Here is a 21,304-nt window from a genome sequence, read left to right as displayed (position 1 = left end):
GGACAGTGAGAGAGAGAGATAGAGAGAAAGGTCTTCCTTTGCCATTGGTTCACCTTCCAATGGCCGCCGAGGCTGGCACACTGCGGCCGGTGCACCATGCTGATCCGAAGGCAGGAGCCAGGTGCTTATCCTGGTCTCCCATGGGGTGTAGGGCCCAAGCACTTGGGCCATTCTCCACTGCACTCCCTGGCCACAGAAGAGGGCTGGCCTGGAAGAGGGGCAACCGGGACAGGATCCGGCGCCCTGACCGGGACTAGAACCCGGTGTGCCGGCGCCACATAGTGGAGGATTAGCCTATTGAGCCGTGGCGCTGGCCCATAATTTTCTAAATCATTGATATTTAAATGTGACTTTTATATGATGCAGGTGCCATAAACGTTAGTATTTTTAATAATTTCTCCTATAGTATTTATATCAAAATGCTACCAATGACAGTAGATGAACAACCACTATGGAAATTGTTTCTTCTCAGAATAAGCCACTCAGCATAGCTTCTGTTCTGTTGCCAAATGTTTCAATCCTGAAACAATCCTGGTTCCTCATTTGGGGTCTGAAAACTCATACAAATAAATATGAATTCTATTCTTTCAATTGATATTCAAGGGCCTGAAAAAGGCCATTGTCAAAATAATGACATATTAAAAAGGGAAAAATCCAAATAAGTTAAAGGAAATCACCTGCAGTTTTGAAAATACCGAATGTAAGTATCCTGGATGTTTCACACATATATAATAAGTCAAAAGGAGACTTGAGTCAGACACTGTGATTGGATCCACAAATTACAATGGGCCTATTCTTTTCAAAGAGCTGAAATGTTTAGATTTCCTTTTAGATACTGCCATAAAGGGGTAACACTTGCATGTTTTTATTTTTGTTTCTGGAGATATAACCATGACTGTAATTTGGCAGTTTAGAGTTAATCTAACATGACATTTTGTTTGGATAATCTGTAAGTAAGCAATTGTTTTAAGCCAGACAGTATTATGCGGCTATTAAGCAAAGCAAACACAAACTGAATCTTAAACTTTAATGTCCTGGCCCTTCAATGTGAGCTGCAGTTTTCTGTTTCTGACTGTTACAGTCCTTTAACCAAAGCTATCTTGTCTGATGATAAAACCATAAGTGTATGAAGCTCACACATTTTTCATCTCTTTTATGACCTTATCTTTCATGAGCGGCTTCTGTGAAGGTATCCTAACTATAGGAAGCACCTGGAAAACATATGTGATATCTATTCTCTGATAAGCAGTTGTGAACAAGAAAGTAGATCTGTCACTTCTGAACTGTTCATTGTTAAAAAATACTTTGATGATTTAGCTGATTGCAAAATACATTATAGGGATGACTAACAGCTATGGTAACACTTCTAGCAAGAAAGTTCAATAGTTATATTGTACAAGCATTTCTATAAGAGGTTAATATTGATAGGAACTACATGGATTAAAAGAGCAGGGTTGAGAAAGGCTGTTTTCTTGCATGACTGCTTTCAAACACTGCTGCTGTTTTGTGCTGAGAAAGTGACTGTCTCAGAATGTGGCAATCTTTAATTTCTACAGGAGCATTTAACTTTCAGTAAAAAGGTGTTTGTTTGCATTTTTGAAATTATTTTTCCCCAGCAAGTAGAGCCATTGCTTTTATCACCTTACCAACAATACCTAATATGGCATTAAAAGATTCTGTTTCGTGTGTTTCAAAGGCTATATTCTAGGCATTTCCCCGAGTCATTTCTGCTGCTTATTATGTTGCTCAATAACACCTTCAATTTCCTCCTATAGAACTCTCGTTGGTTCTGAAAATGAGATCAAGAAAAATTGAAGGGCCCACAAAATATGTAGGATATCTTTCAAAAGAGCAACAAAGGAGTTTAATCTTGGAAAACCATTACCTCCTTAGTCATAATAGTCATAATTTTAGAAGTGTTACAGATTTTGTTCCTGTTTGACATTTGTTTTGCTTCATCATTTCATGAACTGGTCTTCGAATATTTATAATAAATTTTATATTTTATATTTATTACATATTTATTGAAATACATTTTATAAATATATTCAGAGACCAGTTCATAAATATATATCTATATAAGATACCTACATACAGTGGTTATCACATTAACTATTTTTTTTTTAATTTTTTATTTTTGACAGGCAGAGTGGACAGTGAGTGAGAGAGAGAGACAGAGAGAAAGGTCTTCCTTTGCCATTGGTTCACCCTCCAATGGCCGCAGAGGCCTGCGCGCTCAACCGGCGCATTGCGCTGATCCAAAGCCAGGAGCCTGGTCTCCCATGCGGGTGCAGGGCCCAAGCACTTGGGCCATCCTCCACTGCACTCCCAGGCCATAGCAGAGAGCTGGCCTGGAAGAGGGGCAACCGGGACAGAACCGGCGCCGCAGGCGGAGGATTAGCCTATTGAGCCACGGCGCCGGCCTAAATATGTTTTTGCTTTGCTGAAGATACACTGAAATTTCTACATAAAAGTCTGTGAATGAAGAGCTTAAAAAGTGAGTGAAGGGAAGTAAAATAGGTTCCTACCTCTTTCTGTAATTTTCTTCCTGGCATCCTTTTCTATCTTACCAATAAAGCTTTTGAAGCAGTATTTTTTTCCCAAAGATTTATTTATTTAATTATTTATTTGAAAGGCAGAGTTACAGAGAGGCAGAGATGGGGGCAGAGGGGAGAGAGAGGTCTTCCATCCGCAGTTTACTTCCTATATGGCCGCAATGCCTGGAGCTGCACCAATCCGAAGCCAGGAGTCAGGAGCTCCTTCTGGGTCTCCTATGTGGGTGCAGGGGCCCAAGGACTTGGGCCATCTTGTGCTGCTTTCCCAGGCCATAGAAAAGAGCAGGATTGGAAGTGGAGCAGCCGGAACTCAAATCCATGCCTAAATGTGATGCTGGCACTGCAGGTGGCGGCTTTAGCTACTATGCTACAGGGCTGGCCCCATGAAGCTGTATTTTAGCAAACTTTTTATTAATAAACTATGCCATTTTCCAAAGCTACTCTGTAGTGCTCATTTCAAGCATATAAGCATCAAAAATGGATAGTAGTAAAAAAAGATAATCATCAAAAAAATGTCTACTCCAACTCAAGCAACTAAGTTGATAGCAAATTAAAGTTCTATTTACAAATGTTCCAAGTAAATAAATATATTGAAAGGAAAGATGAAATCTTCATTGTGAGGGGAAAAACACAGTGTTTCCTATAAGTAATTCAGCAATTTCATATTTGATTAAATTATTTAAGCATTATTTCATTAGTAAAAAGATTAAAAAGGAATTAGCCAAAAACATTACCATAAAAATGAGAACCAGTTTCCTGAGGTAAAGTTAGAAGATGAAGGTCTCAAAGTTGAAAAATGTGACATATTTTCATTATTAAATAGAAATAATGTGCTGAAAGCAATTAATTAGCAGAAGTAATGATATTGCAGTAGGTAATGGTAAAAAGAATGAAACCAAAATCTAATTTTCTAACCAGTTAGGGAGCAGTGGTCATTGATTAAGCATCTACATATAGTTGATTTTACTAAATGTCAGGTGAAATAGGAAACCTTAGAAAAATAATGCTTATAAAGATGAAATCCATTTACCATTTATTTTAACATAAAGGCATGAAGAAGAACAGTTTATACATGCTGAGAAGAAAGTAGGTGTCAGATCACACCTGCTGTTTTTGTCCTGTAGTACACATTGACTGTAATGTCCTAATGAGATAGGAACATGGTCTTTGGAGTTCGACAAACTTGGGATCAAATCTTCCATCTGGCACTTATTAGTAATGTACCTGGACATTTTTCTGCATGTCTGTCTCATTGATTTTTCTCAAGTGTAGGGATACTAATACCCTTCAGAACTGTTGAGGTGATGGTCATGAAGCATTTAGCAATATATACCTAGCAGTGAGTAGTGCTTAATAAATGGTAGTCATGTTTAGATTTACTCTGGGAATCTGATCTTGATGGCATTATTTGAACCTTGTTCTTCTGCATGATTTGCTAATTTGGCAAATTGATATGAATATCAATTAAATTCTGATCCTTTTTTTCTGTATCCAAGAGTATCATTTCATATGATATTCTTCTGTTTTAGTTGTGCTTCCTTTTTTGCATTATTTCTTTAAGAAAATATGATTAAATATTAGGCAAACTTTAAACTCAGATTTTATTTTTCTTAATGTGATATATGTTGCATAAGTAACAAATTTCCTAAACAGCTTAAGATAGGTACAAAATGCTATTTCTTTTGAGATGTTAATTGTGGATAATTAACTATTTTTACAGTGCTTCTGTAACTGAATACTCTACAATATTTATTTCCAGCAGTTCTAATTATATGTGCTGCATAATGAAACAAATTAGAGGAAATTGTTCAATGAATCAGGATTATCAATACTGAGTTTTGCTCCAGATGTTGGCACAAGTTAAATCTAAGCTCTATAGTTCTGATTTGGCAGTTAAATAACATTTAATGTGTGTTTTATTATATGAAATAACTAGTTCAGTCAAGCCCTTAATAGATTGAATTATAATATTTTCGTTTTGAATGATTTACCAAATTTCTGTGTGCATCAAATATCCGCTGAGGTATGTAGAACTTCAGCCATTTTCTTTCTCTAGTAGATACTGGATGAGAATGAGCATGGGTATTTTGGCCCATACTAAATAAAGAGAAGGACTTTATTCAGTTAATTATGCAGTAAGAGAATTTTTCATTAACATTTTAAACTTCATCTGAAACCTACTCTTCATTATCAAATTGTGTAGTTTTACCACCTGCTGATTTCAAACTGCCACATTTTTTTTCCTGAACACTAACTTAAGTCTTCAGTCTTTCACATGGGATTCCTTAAGGGAGAGTCCTCTTAATTTTTTAAAAAAAGATTTATGTTTTTTATGTATTTGTAAGTCAGAGAAAGTGAGATTAATCTTCCATCCGCTGATTCACTCCCCAGATTGCTGCAGGGCCAGGAACTCCATTCTGATCTCCCCATGGGTGGTAGGGACCCAAGTCCTTGGGCCATATTTTTTTTTTTAACTTTTATTTAATGAATATAAATTTCCAAAGTACAGCTTGTGGGTTACGATGGCTTCCCCCCTCCCGTAACTTCCCTCCCGCCCGCAACCCTCCCCTCTCCCGCTCCCTCTCCCCTTCCATTCATGTAAGGATTCATTTTCAATTCTCTTTGTACACAGAAGATCAGCTTAGTATATATTAGGTAAAGTTTTCAACATTTTGCCCATATAGCAATACAAAGTGAAAAAAACTACCATTGGATTACTAATTATAGCATCAAATAGCAATGTACAGCACATTAAAGACAGAGAACCCACATGATTTTTTTTTTCAAATTAATTAACTTTCTATGCCATTTCCCCTTCAATACCAGGTTGTTTTTTTTTTTTCATTTCCAATTCTCTTTATATACAGAAGATCACTTCAGTATATCATTAGTAAAGAGCTCATCAGTTTGTGCCCACACAGAAACGCAAAGTATAAGGATAAAGTATTACATTCTATATCTAGAGTCAGGACCTAAGCTGATCAGGTCATTGTTTCTTATAGTGTCCATTTCATTTCAGCAGGTTTCCCCTTTGGTGCTCAGTTAGTTGTCGCCGATCAGGGAAAACAAATGATATTTGTCTCTTTGGGACTGGCTTAATTCACTCAGCATGATGTTTTCCAGATCCCTCCATCTTGTTTCAAATGACTGGGTTTCATTGTTCCTTACTGCTGTATAGTATTCTATGGAGTACATGTCCCATAATTTCTTTATCCAGTCTACTGTTGATGGGCATTTGGGTTGGTTCCAGGTCTTAGCTATTGTGAATTGAGCTGCAATAAACATTAATGTGCAGATGGCTTTTTTATTTGCCAAATTAATTTCCTTTGGGTAAATTCCAAGGAGTGGGATGGCTGGGTTGTATGGTAGAGTTATATTCAGGTTTCTGAGGAATCTCCAGACTGACTTCCATAATGGCTTAACCAGTTTGCATTCCCACCAACAGTGGGTTAGTGTCCCTTTTTCCCCACATCCTCTCCAGCATCTATTGTTGGTAGATTTCTGGATGTGAGCCATTCTCACCGGGGTGAGGTGAAACCTCATTGTGGTTTTGATTTGCATTTCTCTGATTGCTAGTGATCTTGAACATTTTTTCATGTGTCTGTTGGCCATTTGGATTTCTTCTTTTGAAAAATGTCTATTGAGGTCCTTGGCCCATCTCTTCAGTGGGTTGTTTCTTCTGTTGTTGTGGATTTTCTTGATTTCTTTGTAGATTCTGGTTATCAACCCTTTATCTGTAGTATAGTTTGCAAATATTTTCTCCCATTCTGTCGGTTGCCTCTTCACTTTCCTGACTGTTTCTTTCAAAGTACAGAAACTTCTCAATTTGATGCAATCCCAAATGTTAATTTTGGTTTTGACTGCCTGTGCTCCTGGGGTCTTTTCCAAAAAGTCTTTGCCTGTACCTATATCTTGCAGGGTTTCTCCAATGCTCTCTAATAATTTGATGGTTTCGGGCCGTAGATTTAAGTCTTTAATCCACGTTGAGTGAATTTTTGTGTAAGGTGAGAGGTATGGGTCTTGCTTCAAGCTTCTGCATATGGAAATCCAGTTTTCCCAGCACCATTTATTGAATAGACTGTCCTTATTCCAGGGATTAGTTTTGGATCTTTGATCAAATATAAGTTGGCTGAAGATGTTTGGATTGATTTCTGGTGTTTCTATTCTGTTCCATTTGTCTATCCATCTGTTTCTGTACCAGTACCATGCTGTTTTGATAATAACTGCCCTGTAGTATGCCCTGAAATCTGGGATTGTGATGCCTCTGGCTTTGTTTTTGTTGTACAAGATAGCTTTGGCTATTCGAGGTCTTCTGTGTCTCCATATGAATTTCAGTATCATTTTTTCCAGATCTGAGAAGAATGTCTTCGGTATCTTGATTGGTATTGCATTGAATGTATAAATTGCTTTTGGGAGAATAGACATTTTGATGATATTGATTCTTCCAATCCATGAGCATGGAAGATTTCTCCATTTTTTGGTATCCTCTTCTATTTCTTTCTTTAAGGTTTTGTAGTTTTCATCATAGAGTTCTTTAACGTCCTTGGTTAAGTTTATTCCAAGGTATTTGATTGTTTTTGTGGCTATTGTGAATGGGATTGATTTTAGAAGTTCTTCCTCAGCCGTGGCATTGCCTGTGTATACAAAGGCTGTTGATTTTTGTGGATTGATTTTATATCCTGCTACTTTGCTTGGGCCATATTTTGCTGCCTTGCTTAGGAAGCAGTTGGATAAGAACTGGAATAGATAGAACTTGAACCCATGTCACAAATGGCAGTTTAACCCACTGTGCCACAACACTGGCCCTAATGACTCACATTTTTAGTCAGAAAAATTGCAATCATGTAGCCTCAGAACATGAAATCTACAAAGTTCACTTTTATATAAGATCATACTTCTGACGTTTGGGAAATTTCATTGATTCTTTCCAAGGCATGAAATCTGAGTGATATGTCATGCCTGTATACTCCTGTCTCATCACAGACTGCTTCAATCAAGGCATTCACTATCCTATCTTAAAATTCCCTGTTAATTATTTCTCTCCTAAACTGTACTATAAGTTATATGAAAGAAGGAGTCATTTGTTTTGTATTCTCAGTGCCCCACACAGAGCCTGGGATTCAAAAAGTAGTATTTAAGAAATATTTGTGCTAGAACAAAACAAACAAAAATGGAAAAGTATTACATTGTACATCAACAGTCAGCACAAGAGCTGATCAAGGCACTGTTTCTCATAGTGTCCATTATCTGTAATTAACACACAATTATTCTTAGGTGTTTAAATTTAACTGAAAAGTGATCCCTGTTAAATATAACAGTGGGAATAAGAGAGGGAGAAGATGTACAATTTGGGACATGCTCAATCAGACTTGCCCCATATGGTGGAGTTAGAAATGTGCCAAGGGATTCCAATACAATCCCATCAAGGTGGCAGGTACCGATGCCATCTCACTAGTCCAAGTGATCAATTTCAGTTCACAATTGATCACACTGATAGGTCTAAGAGTCAAAGGGATCACACAAACAAGACAAGTGTCTGCTAATACTAACTGACAGAATCAAAAAGGGAGAGAATGATGCATCATGGGAAGCAGGATACACAGCAGACTCATAGAATGGCAGATGTCCTAAATAGCACTCTGGCCTCAGTATCAGCCCTTAAGGCATTCAGATCTGGCCGAAGAGCCCATGAGAGTATTTTAGGCATGGAAAGTCAAGACAATCTGGCAAAAAAAAAAAAAAAAAAAAAAAAAAGAAAAAAGAAACAACAACAACAACTAAATGAAAGATGAAAGATCCCTGGGAGTGAGATCCCAGTAGAAAGAATGGGCCATCAAAGAAGGAGGTACCTTTCTCTGAAGGGAGGAGAGAGCTTCCACTTTGACTATGACCCTGTCTGAATAAGATCAAAGTCCGTGAACTCAAAAGGCTTCCATAGCCTTGGCAACTCATGACTAGAGCCTAGGGAGATTACTGACGCCATAAACAAGAGTGTCAGATTGTTAAGTCAACAACAGGAGTCACTGTGTACTTACTTCTCACGTGGGATCTGTCCTTAATGTGTTGTCCAATGTGAAGTAATGCTATAACTAGTACTCAAAGAGTATTTTACACTTTATGTTCTGTGTGGGTGCAAACTGATGAAATCTTTACTTAATATATACTAAATTGATCTTCTGTATATAAAGAGAATTGAAAATGAATCTTGGCCGGTGCCGTGGTTTAACAGGCTAATCCTCCACCTTGCGGCGCCGGCACACTGGGTTCTAGTCCCGGTTGGGGCGCCGGATTCTATCCCAGTTGCCCCTCTTCCAGGCCAGCTCTCTGCTTTGGCCCAGGAAGGCAGTGGAGGATGGCCCAAGTCCTTGGGCCCTGCACCCCATGGGAGATCAGGAGAAGTACCTGGCTCCTGGCTTCGGATCAGCGAGATGCGCCGGCCGCAGCGGCCATTTGAGGGTGAACCAATGGCAAAAAGGAAGACCTTTCTCTCTGTCTCTCTCTCTCTCTCACTGTCCGCTCTGCCTGTCAAAAAAAAAAAAAAAGAAAGAAAGAAAATGAATGTTGATGTGAATGGAATGGGAGAGGGAGTGGGAGATGAGAGGGATATGAGATGGGGGGAAGCCATTGTAATCCATACACTGTACTTTGGAAATTTATATTTAATAAATAAAAAAGTAATATTTGTACCATCTCTCTTCAACAGAAGTGGACATCTGTTGAGTCAAGTGAATTTTGTTCTTTAAATTCTCAATCCTGTGATTATTAGGATTATGATACAATATCTAAACTTACTATTTGCTTTTATTATTTCTTCCAAATATGTGATTTGCCTAATAAAATGTTCAAGAGTCAACTTAATCATAGCCTCTCAAAAAATAGGAGAAGGAATCTGTGAGACATGAGGCAGAGTATTACCGAATGAGAGAGAGAATGCAAAGAGAGAGGTCTTTATGAGAACTCCAACATTACCTGTTGATTCTGTTATTTGTGTCATATAGATCCGTCAGCTTCTCCAACAAAATAGCCCTAGTGCTTCTCAATGTGTTCAATATAAAGGTACAGTTCCAAAGTAGAGTATGTAGGTTCTTTGTGGTTGGTCATAGTTTATGCTTCTGGTTTCTGAATTTCTATGCTTTATATATTGTCACTTGGAATTATTCGTGAACTGCCTGAATTGTAGGTTTTTAAACAGTGGTCACTGCTTTTAGACATACTGCCTGTCTCCTCAACTAGATTATATGGCCCTTAGCAGCAAGTATTGTATATTTTTCATTTTCTCATTGTATCTTTTAAGTGTATGTAAATGTTAATGATTGGTTAAATTTTGCATGGCACTGAGCGTTTCCAACCAATGTAATAGTAAAATCCAAAATTTATGTTTTTGTGTGACTGTATAAATGGCACAGTTGATATCTGAATGTAAAACTTAGCTTCTCAAGGTGGCTCTGCTGAGAATTTTACTCTGTTTTCTGGGACCTTGCATATATGATTTTAACATCATCTCCTGTTTGCTTGTTAATAGTTGCTCTGGGGTGATTATTAAAGTATTCATGGTTTTCTCCTTAACTAGTGAAGGGAGGGAAATGAAAAGGATGTTTTGGAAGGAGGCTGGAGTATCAGTTAGGAAACTCAAATTTAATTTCTAATCTTGTACAAAACTGTTGTTTCTGGAAGCTTTTAAATGCCTCTCTGTATTTCCCCATAACTCTACTACCCTGCTTGTACAATGAGTGAGAAATTCTTTTTGCAAAGCATGAGGATATTTGGAGAGGTGCCTTGTCTAGAAATTCATGTTGCAACTTTACAACCAAGGGTAACTTATTGATCCTGCCTGTACATCAGTTTACTACACAGGGCACTAATCTTACTTGGGTTCCCCAAGCATCCGCTGGTGCTCAAATCCCTTTATTTGAAGATTTTGAAGATTTATAATGAACGAGAGGGCAGGCATTGTGGCACACAAGGTTAAGCCACTGCTTAGGATGCCTGCATCCCTTATCAAAGTGCCTTTGAATACTGGTTCTGCTTCCAATCCAGTTTACTGCTAACGTGTACCCTGGGAGGAGTTGAGTTGGTGCCACCCAGGTGGGTGATACAAGATTGAGTTCCTAGCTCCTAGCTTCTGCTTGGTACCACCCTGGCTGTTGTGGGCAGTTAGGGATTCAGTAAGCAGCTGATGGAAGATTTCCTCACCCCTTTCTGTCTTAATCTGCCTTTCCTTTTTTTAGGATTTATTTTTTTATTTACATGAAAGCAGAGGAGAGATGGAGAGATGGAGTGGGGGAGGAGATATCTTCCATGCGCTGGTTCAATCCCCAAATGTCCACAACAGCTGGGGCTGGGCCAGGCCGAAGCCAGGAGCCCATAGCTTCTTAAGAGTCTCCCAGATACTTGGACCATCTTATCTTGCTTTCTAAGATTCATCAGCAGGGAGCTGAGTTGGAAGTGAAGCAGCTGGGTCTGGAACCTGCACCCATATAGGATGCCGATGTTGCAGGCGGAGGCTTAACTTGCTAAACCACAATGTCAGCCCCTTCACTTTGAATTTCAAAAAAAGAGAATGAGAAAAGTGCTTGGAATTAGTAGATACCATTTCAAAACTGTAGATTGCATACTCTACACTTCACTATTGGGATGAACAATTCCCTTTGTATACTCCCTTGAATTAGCACAGCAGCTGCTCTTAAAGCTTCAGTCTGTGAGAATGTAATCAAAAACACAATCATTAAAGTAGTAGATTCTAGTGTGAATTCTTGGTCCCATGAAAAATAAAGTGTTGGAAATATCTATATTTTTCATATAATCCTTGACCAAATTGGGTCATGGATCCCTGCTGATAATCGAGAAGATTTAGATAGTACTCTCACTAATGTTTTATTAAATAGCATTGAATCAGTAATGAGAAACTTCCCAGTTTCTTCTGGTGTTTTTTGTTTGTTTGGTTTTGGTTTTTTTTTTTTGTTTGTTTGTTTTTTTGGTAAGTTAGTGAGAATGTCTCAACTTCATATGACCATGACTTAAATACTCCTCTCATGCTTGCTCCTCTTTCTTTTTATTTATTTATTTATTTATTTATTTATTTATTTATTTCATTTATTAAACTTTTATTTAATGAATACAAATTTCCAAAGTACAGCTTATGGGTTACAATGGCTTCCCCCCTCCCATAACTTCCCTCCCACCCGCAACCCTCCCCTCTCCTGCTCCCTCTCCCCTTCCATTCACATCAAGATTCATTTTCAATTCTCTTTATATACAGAAGATCAGTTTAGTATATATTAGGTAACGATTTCACCAGTTTGCCGCCATATAGCAACACAAAGTGAAAAAAAATACTGTTGGAGTACTAGTTATAGCATTAAATCACAATGAACAGCACATTAAAGACAGAGATCCTACATAATATTTTTTTGAAAAAAACAATTAATTTTCTATGCCATTTCCAATTTAACACCAGGTTTTTTTTTTCATTTCCAATTCTCTTTATATACAGAAGATCGATTCAGTATATAATTAGTAAAGATCTCATCAGTTTGAACCCACGCAGAGAAACGACCTTGTCTAAATATGATCAGAGTCGGCAAACTTGGAAGGCTTCCATAGCCTTGGCAACTCATGACGACAGCCTAGGGTGGTTACTGGCGCCATAAACTAGAGTGTCAATTTGTTGGGTCAACAACAGGAGCCACTGTGCAGTTGCTCCTCATGTGGGATCTCTGTCCTTAATGTGCTGTCCATTGTGATTTAATGCTATAACTAGTACTCAAACAGTATGTTTCACTTTGTGTTTCTATGTGGGTGCAAACCGTTGAAATCTTTGTACTAAATTGATCTTCTGTATATAAAGAGAATTGAAAATGAATCTTGATGCAAATGGAAGGTGAGAGGGAGCGGGAGAGGGGAGGGTTGCGGGTGGGAGGGAAGTTATGGGAGGGGGAAGCCATTGTAATCCATAAGCTGTACACTGGAAATTTATATTCATTAAATAAAAGTTAAAAAAAAATACTGTTTCAGTACTAGTTATAGCATCACTGCACATTAGCCAACACATTAAGGACAGGTCCCACATGGGATTAAGTACACAGTGACTCCTGTTGCTGACTTAACAATTTGACACTCCTGTTCATGGCGTCAGTAATCTCCCTAGGCTCTAGTCATGAGTTGCCAGGGCTATGGAAGCCTTTAGAGTTCGCTGACTTTGGCCTTATTCCGATAGGGTCATAGTCAAAGTGGAAGTTCTCTCCTCCCTTCAGAGAAAGGTACCTCCTTCTTTGATGGCCCCGTTCTTTCCACTGGGATCTCACTCACAGAGATCTTTCATTTAGGTCTTCTTTTTTTTTTTTTCTTTTCCATGGTATCTTGGCTTTCCATGCCTACAATACTCTCATGGGCTCTTCGGCCAGATCCAAATGCCTTAAGGGCTGATTCTGAGGCCAGAGTGTTGTTTAGGACATCTGCCATTCTATGAGTCTGCTGTGTATCCCGCTTCCCATGTTGGATCATTCTCTCCCTTTTTGATTCTGTCAGTTAGTATTAGCAGACACTTGTCTTGTTTGTGTGATCCCTTTGACTCTTAGACCTATCAGTGTGATCAATTGTGAACTGAAATTGATCAGTTGGACTAGTGAGATGGCATTGGTACCTGCCACCTTGATGGGATTGTATTGGAATCCCCTGGCACGTTTCTAACTCCACCATTTGGGGCAAGTCTGATTGAGCATGTCCCAAATTGTACAACTCCTCCCTCTCTTTTTCTTAAATTTAACAGGGATCACTTTTCAGTTAAAATTTAAACACCTAAGAATAATTGTGTGTTAATTACAGAGTTCCACCACTAGTACTAGAACAACACCTACAACAACAACAACAAATACTAAAAAGGATAAAGTATTACATTGTACATCTAGAGTCAATCTAGATGAGCTAGAGCTGATCAGGTCATTGTTTCTTGTAGTGTCCATTTCACTTAACAGGTTTCCCCTTTGGTGCTCAGTTGTCGCCGATCAGGGAAAACAAATGATATTTGTCTCTTTGGGACTGGCTTAATTCACTCAGCATGATGTTTTCCAGATTCCTCCATCTTGTTGCAAATGACCGGGTTTCATTGTTTCTTACTGCTGTATAGTATTCTATGGAGTACATGTCCCATAATTTCTTTATCCAGTCTACTGTTGATGGGCATTTGGGTTGGTTCCAGGTCTTAGCTATTGTGAATTGAGCTGCAATAAACATTAATGTGCAGATGGCTTTTTTATTTGCCAAATTAATTTCCTTTGGGTAAATTCCAAGGAGTGGGATGGCTGGGTTGTATGGTAGAGTTATATTCAGGTTTCTGAGGAATCTCCAGACTGACTTCCATAGTGGCTTAACCAGTTTGCATTCCCACCAACAGTGGGTTAGTGTCCCTTTTTCCCCACATCCTCTCCAGCATCTATTGTTGGTAGATTTCTGAATGTGAGCCATTCTCACCAGGGTGAGGTGAAACCTCATTGTGGTTTTGATTTGCATTTCTCTGATTGCTAGTGATCTTGAACATTTTTTCATGTGTCTGTTGGCCATTTGGATTTCCTCTTTTGAAAAATGTCTATTGAGGTCCTTGGCCCATCTCTTAAGTGGGTTGTTTGTTTTGTTGTTGTGGAATTTCTTTATCTTTTTTATCTCCTCTTTCTTTCTAATGCAAAGCAATGAGGCCAGAGACTCTGAACCTAAAGAGACATAATGAACAGAATTTAATAGTATTACCTATATTTCTTTTGAATTATCTTTTATGATTTACCACATGTTTTTGGCATGTAATACTGGTTTTTCCATTTACAGCAGTGATGTTTGTTTTTTAAATGGTACTGTTTTTAAAATTAAGTTTTTGAGTTTTTTAATTTAAATGCTATAAAAAGTGAGTCAATTTTAGGAGAATGTCATAAAATGTAACAGATGTGGTGACTAAATCATAAAAATATTATGAGAATCTTGGGAAGAAATGAAGTGCATCTGTAAAGATTCAAGTAGAAAATTAATGACATGGTCAGTAGGTTTGACTAAAGGTAGTTTAAGGAATGGACAGTATTCAAGTTATGGGTAGGGTTAAGGGAACCCACACGGATGAGAATCACTCAAGGGCACCCAGCAATGGGGAGCTGTTAGCACTTCTGGTCTCAAGATGTAAAGGAGAGGATGACTGTACAGGAGCCTAGGGGAAGTAGGAGTGAGCCTATAAAGAGGAGCTATGACTCTACAGTACAGCCACTGACAGCAACTGGAGACCAACAAGGCAGAAGGGATTGAGGAGTAAGTACCTGACTTTTCTCTCTCCTCCTGCCCTCTGATCTTCTGCCAGCACTTCCATTGGATCAGATCAACCAGAAATCACAGCATAAGGAAGACAGTTACAGAGTCCATGGATATCTGATTCCCTGGTAGACAAAATTGGGCAGGGTCAGAGGGGAGTAGATTGGGGCCAACAGAAAGGGGCAAAGATGATCTAGCTGTGGAAAGAGACATTAGGGTGCTCCACCAGCCCCAGCACTGCAGTTCTAGTTATGACTTCCTGGCATTGGTTTAATACTTATGTATATGCAAGGATGATAATCATGTTATTTAGCTACTGCCTACTATGGGCTAGGAATCAGAGCAGATGCCATAGAACAGTTTTTATCCCTCAGTAATTGGATTGGGAAAGGTGGAACCAGGGCAGGCCAGATCAAGGTGAGAGGTACAAGTAAGTTCAGGGATAATGTATGTTTTGATACTTTAATGTCCTTGAGCCTACTTGGGAATTCAGGATGAAGACCAGCCCTGCTTTTGCCTCAGAAGTAAGAGCGGAATTGGTACTCAGGTCTCCAGGAGTTAGTTGGTTGATGCAGTTACATGAACTGCAAAAAAGAACACAAAGGATTAAATTTTATCTAATTACTGAGTCTTTTTTTGTACCATCCTATGGCTCTTGGACCTTGTTTCACACGCTCATTGGTGAACCTGCTCTGCTTAATGAATTCCATATTTCTAGAAAGGAATTTTATATACTCTCTATATATCCTATTGTACCTACTACAATTCTTAAGCATGGTGGATTTTAAGTAAGAATTTCCTGGACAGAATTTCACTGGTATTCATCTGATCAGTCTGATAGATGAATAGATAACTTCCAAAGAAGTTTAATTCTAGACATGGGGTTTAGTAGTATGGGTCTTGTGCTTTTACCTTTTATTAGCCACCAGAGCCAGTGCTCCTTTGTTAAAGAAATTGAGTTCAACAGGGCTATCACTTGGCTTTTACATCTCTGTCCTTACATTTCTCCTAGTTTTAAGGTATTTGTATTATGAAGTTACATACAGAAATGACTGTAAAACTTATAGGGAAAATTAGAGTTTTCTGGAAAGACACACACACACACACACGCGCATAGTCATGTACCACCTAATGTTCCGGTCAACAGCAGATCTCATTTACAATGGCATATACCATTTAGCGTAGGTGTTTAGTAGGTTACACCATCTAGATTTATGCATACTTTATGATGTTCATACAATAACAAAATCACCTGAGGACACATTTCTTAAAACACCTCTTCCATTAAGTGATCCATGATTGTGTATCTACAGATGTAATCTATAGAGGGGATTCGTTTTGGGGATTGCCTCACATAACTATGTCCCATGACAGGCCCTCTGCAAGTTGGAGAACCAGGGAAGCTTGTGGCATGGCTCAGTTTAAATCCAAAGGCATCAAAACCAGGAGAGCTGATAGTGTAACCCTCAGTCCAAGGCTAGAGGTCTGAGAACCCAAGTGACTACTGTTCTGTGTGCTAGATTCCAAAGTCCAGAGACCTGAAGTGCTGATGTCTAGGAAAGGAAATGAGTGTGTCCCAAATCTGAAGAGAGAGGAAATTACCTTTTTGGTCTGTGTGGGACCCTTTCTGATTGGATGGTGACTGCCAACATGGAGAGTAGACCTTGGAGTGGACCCACTGAGTTCACCAGTTCATATGCCAATCTCCTCTGAAAATACCTTCACAGACACACCTAGAAATAATCCTTAACCCAGTCAGATTGACACCCAAGTTGAACCATCACATGGAGGTTAAAATTCAAAATTCATATTAACAGGATATAAATCTTCATTTGTAGCAATAGTGATTTCCTAGAAATTTTGTATATTCTAGTTGACTAAAAAAGTTTTATATATTTTAATGTATTTTTTGTATAACCATTATAAAGCTATAAATGCCATTAGATTCTGGGCAACTATGTAGAAAATGATTATTGAATACATGGCGAAGGCTAGATAGGCAAGAAATTTAACTTTTTTTTTTAAAGATTTTATTTATTTGAGAGAGAGAGTTACAGTCAGTGAGAGGGGGAAACAGAGAAAAGTCTTTATTCCATTGGTTCACTCCCCAAATGGCCGCAACAGCCAGAGCTACGCCGATCTGAAGCCAGGAGCCAGATGCTTCTTCCCAGTCTCTCATGTGGGTGCAGGGGCCCAAGGACCTGTGCCATCTTCTACTGCCCTCCCAGGCTATAGCAGAGAGCTGGATGGGAAGAGGAGCAAACGGGAGTAGAACTGGCACCCATATGGGATGCTGGCGCCACAGGCGGAGGATTAACCTACTGCGCCATAGTGCCAGCCCCAAAATTTGACTTTTAAATGTTAGCATCATTGGATTCAAGAAACACAGGGCAGATGTTGTGGCTCAGTAGCCTAAGCCTTCCTTTGGGATGCCTGCATCTCATATCAGATTGCTGGTGGTCAGGTCCCTCCTTCTCTTTCCCACTGAGGCTGTTGTGATGCAACAGATGATGGTTCAAGTAATTGAGTCCTTACCATCCAGGAATTCTGGCTCCTGGCCTTGGCATAGTCCAGACCTGGTTGTTGGGGGCCTTTAGGGAATGAACCAACAGATAGATGATCACTGTCTCCATGTTGCTCCTTTTCCGTCACTGTGCCTTTCAAATAAATAAATAAATAAATCTTGCAAAAGTTGCCATGATTTTAGTATTCTTTTTATTTCCATATTTACTTTTTGTTTTTCTGTTTTCTATTACCATTTATAGTTAGGTATTTAATATTTTTTATGTGTGCACTATGTTAAATGTGTTACTTTCCTTTAAAACAGCACATATTTTTATTTTATCACTTAAAATGAAGGTACTCATAAATTAGACTTTTTGCTTTTAAAATGTTATTGCATTGTTAATATGTTTCTCCTTTGCTGTAACTATATTTTTGGTGAAAACATTACATTTTTTTTTCTTTTTTATGTGAAAACAAAGCCATAAAATTGTGGAAACTAGCTTCACTTATTCAAGCAGAAGTATTGCTTTATGTCTTCTTTAAATGTGTAGAGCTGAGTCACTGGCACATCTCCTATGCTAATCATTTAATTACAACCTCTTTATATCCCATTTAAAAAAGATAAAAGCAAGGTTGGGCAAGGATAAAGCAGGGGAAAAATAAAAATTTTCAAAATAATCTAATTTCAATCAAACACAAATGCATCTTAAGATATTTCATTTTTCTGAAATATCTTGCCTTTATCAAATATATAATTTGATAATAAATGAGCTAAGTTTTTCTTTATTGAAAGTCATGGAAAATTACATACTGCTATTTGATTCTCTTCTTATATATGTAATTTTGACTCCAAAGGCATTTTATGGAAATATACTTTATTATTTAAAGTACTTAACTTTATTTATTGATAACTCATGTTGATTTTCTTTTTTAAGCCATGATAGATATCAAAGTGGTTATGAACAATTTTCGATATGATCAATGTGGCAAAACTATAAATAGATATATGATAAGTACAATCCTTCCACAAGGCTCTGGATATCAAATTAGGGGGCTTTGATCATTTCTTTTTCTCTCTCCATATTGGTGTTTTCCAGGTGATGATGAAGGAATCCAGGAGACTGCAGAATCAGATGGGGACACCCAGCCAGAGAAAGCAGGGCAGCCTGGAGCTGAGACAGATGATTGGGATGGTCCAGGTAGGACAGAAAATACAAAATTCAGCCATCACTTGCTACTGCCAGCAATCCACATGCTTTTTTTCCTAAACTTTAATTAGTGTGAGAAACTCCTGCAATTCTTTACAATCTGGTTGCCAAAAATGGGGGAGGGGGTGCTGTTTGCGTGGAAACTTCAGCTTTTGAAATAATCTCATTATTTAAGGGAGATATTTATCTTTTTGTTAAACTACAAAAAGCAATGTTACCTCTGCTTGATATCTCCATCAGTTTTTTTTTAAATATTCTTATAAGTTATTCAATTCTACTTGCATTTCCTTTGAACACAGAGTCTTGGTGCTATACTGGAATTCAAATTGGGCACTCTTCTAAAAGCTACAGATAAATATAAACTATAGTACTTCAAATAACAGTCACTTTTAGTTTATTCATGTCATAGGTCATAGATTGAACCTCAGTATTTCTTTAGAAACTTAGAAAATATCATACCCAAAGATACATCTGCTTTGGTTTAGGGTTTTAACAACATTTCTATTTTCATGAATAAAATTAAATTTTGCTCTAACAATCTTGACATTTAATCATTTCAAGAAAACCTCATCAGAATGCTCCAAAATACCAAGGTAATTATATGTGAATGTATAATATTCATAAGAACTCCTGGGGGGGAAAAAAAAACCTCTGTTTTTGTTGCAAAGTAGTTTACAACTGATGGTATATTTATAAACAATATATTATGTCGTAGGTATTAAGGATAGAAGTGAGTTTGAAATAGTTTTAGCCATAATTTCCAAAGCAGTAATATTTTTCATTAACAAAGATCCGTATATTTCAATCACATTTTCACCCTTGCATGACTTTGCAAATTGCTGTCTGCTATGCGTGAAGAAGAGAGGAACTCCAGTGGTAATTTTCTGAAACCAGCAGCTGGAAAATATAATGCAAACAAAAATGAAGATACAGTATATCTGATTATTATGATGTCATTTCTAATGTTATTCATGACACACACCAGAGTTTGTATTCTGTATACCACAGCATATTGCCATACAAGATTTTAGATCAAAATGTATTTTTAAAAAGTAACAATACTGCATTTTAAGAGTCAGAAACAAAATGCGGAGTTCTCCTGGCATTTTTACCTTATTGACTAAAGGTTCTGTCTTCTCAGTGTGGGAAGAATTCCCTTGAAATCACAAGGGGAAAAAAAGGAAAAGAAAGAATGAACTCTTTGGAAAACCTTGATTTCGTTATAAAAGTATTATATATACTTAAAAGCAATGGGTCAACTTTGCATCTGAAAGTTCTTTACTTCCGGAGTTAACTATGTAAAGGTTTAGAAGAGTTTTTATAGGTAAAATTCAACTAGTGGTCTTTTAGATATGCTCCTTGACAAAGGATCTCTGGGCAGATTTGAGGGGAACAGGTTTTCCTCTTTGTTCATGTCTGGGGTCTATAGCTTCTCCAGTGACTTGAGAAGTAAGTCAATTCAGGGAGTGGCTGCACCCCTAATGCCAACTTCTCCAGGAAGCTTTTCCTAAAGTAAGGTTGCATTATTGGCTGAAGACAAGGAGCAAGGTAAAGAATGATGCTGTCATTCAAGATGAGATTTTAAAATTTTCAGTTAACTTTATTTTATGCATTTGAGTTAATGTAATTTTCATTGATATTGCTGAAAAATTTTATATTCTTATGTGGACATGTTAAAACTTTTTAAAGGGAAAATGCATGTCCCTAAGCAAATATGCCTACAAGAAAATTCTCTCTTGTGTGTATTACAAAATTGATAACATGTTTTCTTTATAGGTACTTACCAAAAAACTTTGGGCTTTACTATTTTGCAACTGCTTTTTTTTGAAGAGAGAATGTTCATTTATTTCTTTAGTCAGGAGATTGAGGAGAGTGTCACGGGAGCATTTTTCTACTTTTATTATTGTATTAATAAAATTTTTGTTATTCACAAATCAATATCTTCCAACTGTTTTAAATAGAAAAAATAGTCCAGCTTTTAGAGACAGTTCCAAAAGAGTAGAAAATGGGTTCAGAATTCCAAAGGTTCACGTTCTAACTTTGCTACTCTTTAGTGGGAGATTTTTGATAAATTGCCTAACCTCTCTCTGCCTGTATCCTCATTTGTGAAATACCAGAAAATAATATGACCAAATGTGATAGAATTAAGTGAGTTCATTTTTATATTATGGCTTTGGAACTGTTAAGTATTCAATCAGTTTTTAATGTCCACTCCCAAAGCAGACACCACAGCGGGTAAACTTGTGATACTAAGCATTAAATTTTGAGTGTAGCTGCAGTTTATTGGTTAAAACATGAGGTAATGAACCAGTTATGATTTCAGAAGCTTCTAATTTAAGACCCTCCCTCCAGTCCTGACAGTCACTCTATGAGAGATAGTTTTCTCTAAAAATAGAACAGAATCAAAGGACAAGGAAATTATCTGAAGAATTTGAGGCATAGAGCTAGCATCATTTAAGATGGATCTGGATTTATCTTATTTTTAGAGTTTGATTGAAGACGACTCCACAACCTTTCTTGATGGCTCAGTTCAATGATGAATCAACTCTTGTCTGAAGTGTTCTATTTTTATCAAATGCAAATTCCACAGTGTAGAAATGATTTTTCCTTGTTTGTTGTTCTATGAAAAAAGGTATATTAGTAATGACTGTTGTATACACCTTTGTTAATTCTGATGATTAGGTGGAACCTAAGCGGTCTTTAGGAAAATATTACAATTGTGAATATTTCCATGGTGAAATTCTTTAATGT

At 37.6% G+C, this 21,304-nt stretch overlaps 1 protein-coding gene across 1 annotated transcript in view; it reads left to right on the top strand.

Annotated features, from left to right (window-relative positions):
* Positions 1–21,304, top strand: part of ZFPM2 (zinc finger protein, FOG family member 2) — a 510,399-nt gene that overhangs the window by 116,565 nt on the left and 372,530 nt on the right. The window contains exon 3 of the mRNA XM_062188119.1: positions 18,443–18,544. Within this exon, the coding sequence (XP_062044103.1) occupies positions 18,443–18,544 (102 nt within the window). The remainder of the gene's footprint in view (positions 1–18,442; positions 18,545–21,304) is intronic.

Source organism: Lepus europaeus, chromosome 4 (genome assembly GCF_033115175.1).
Source record: "Lepus europaeus isolate LE1 chromosome 4, mLepTim1.pri, whole genome shotgun sequence".
Lineage (NCBI taxonomy): Eukaryota > Metazoa > Chordata > Mammalia > Lagomorpha > Leporidae > Lepus > Lepus europaeus.
This window is presented reverse-complemented; position numbering and strand designations above follow the sequence as displayed.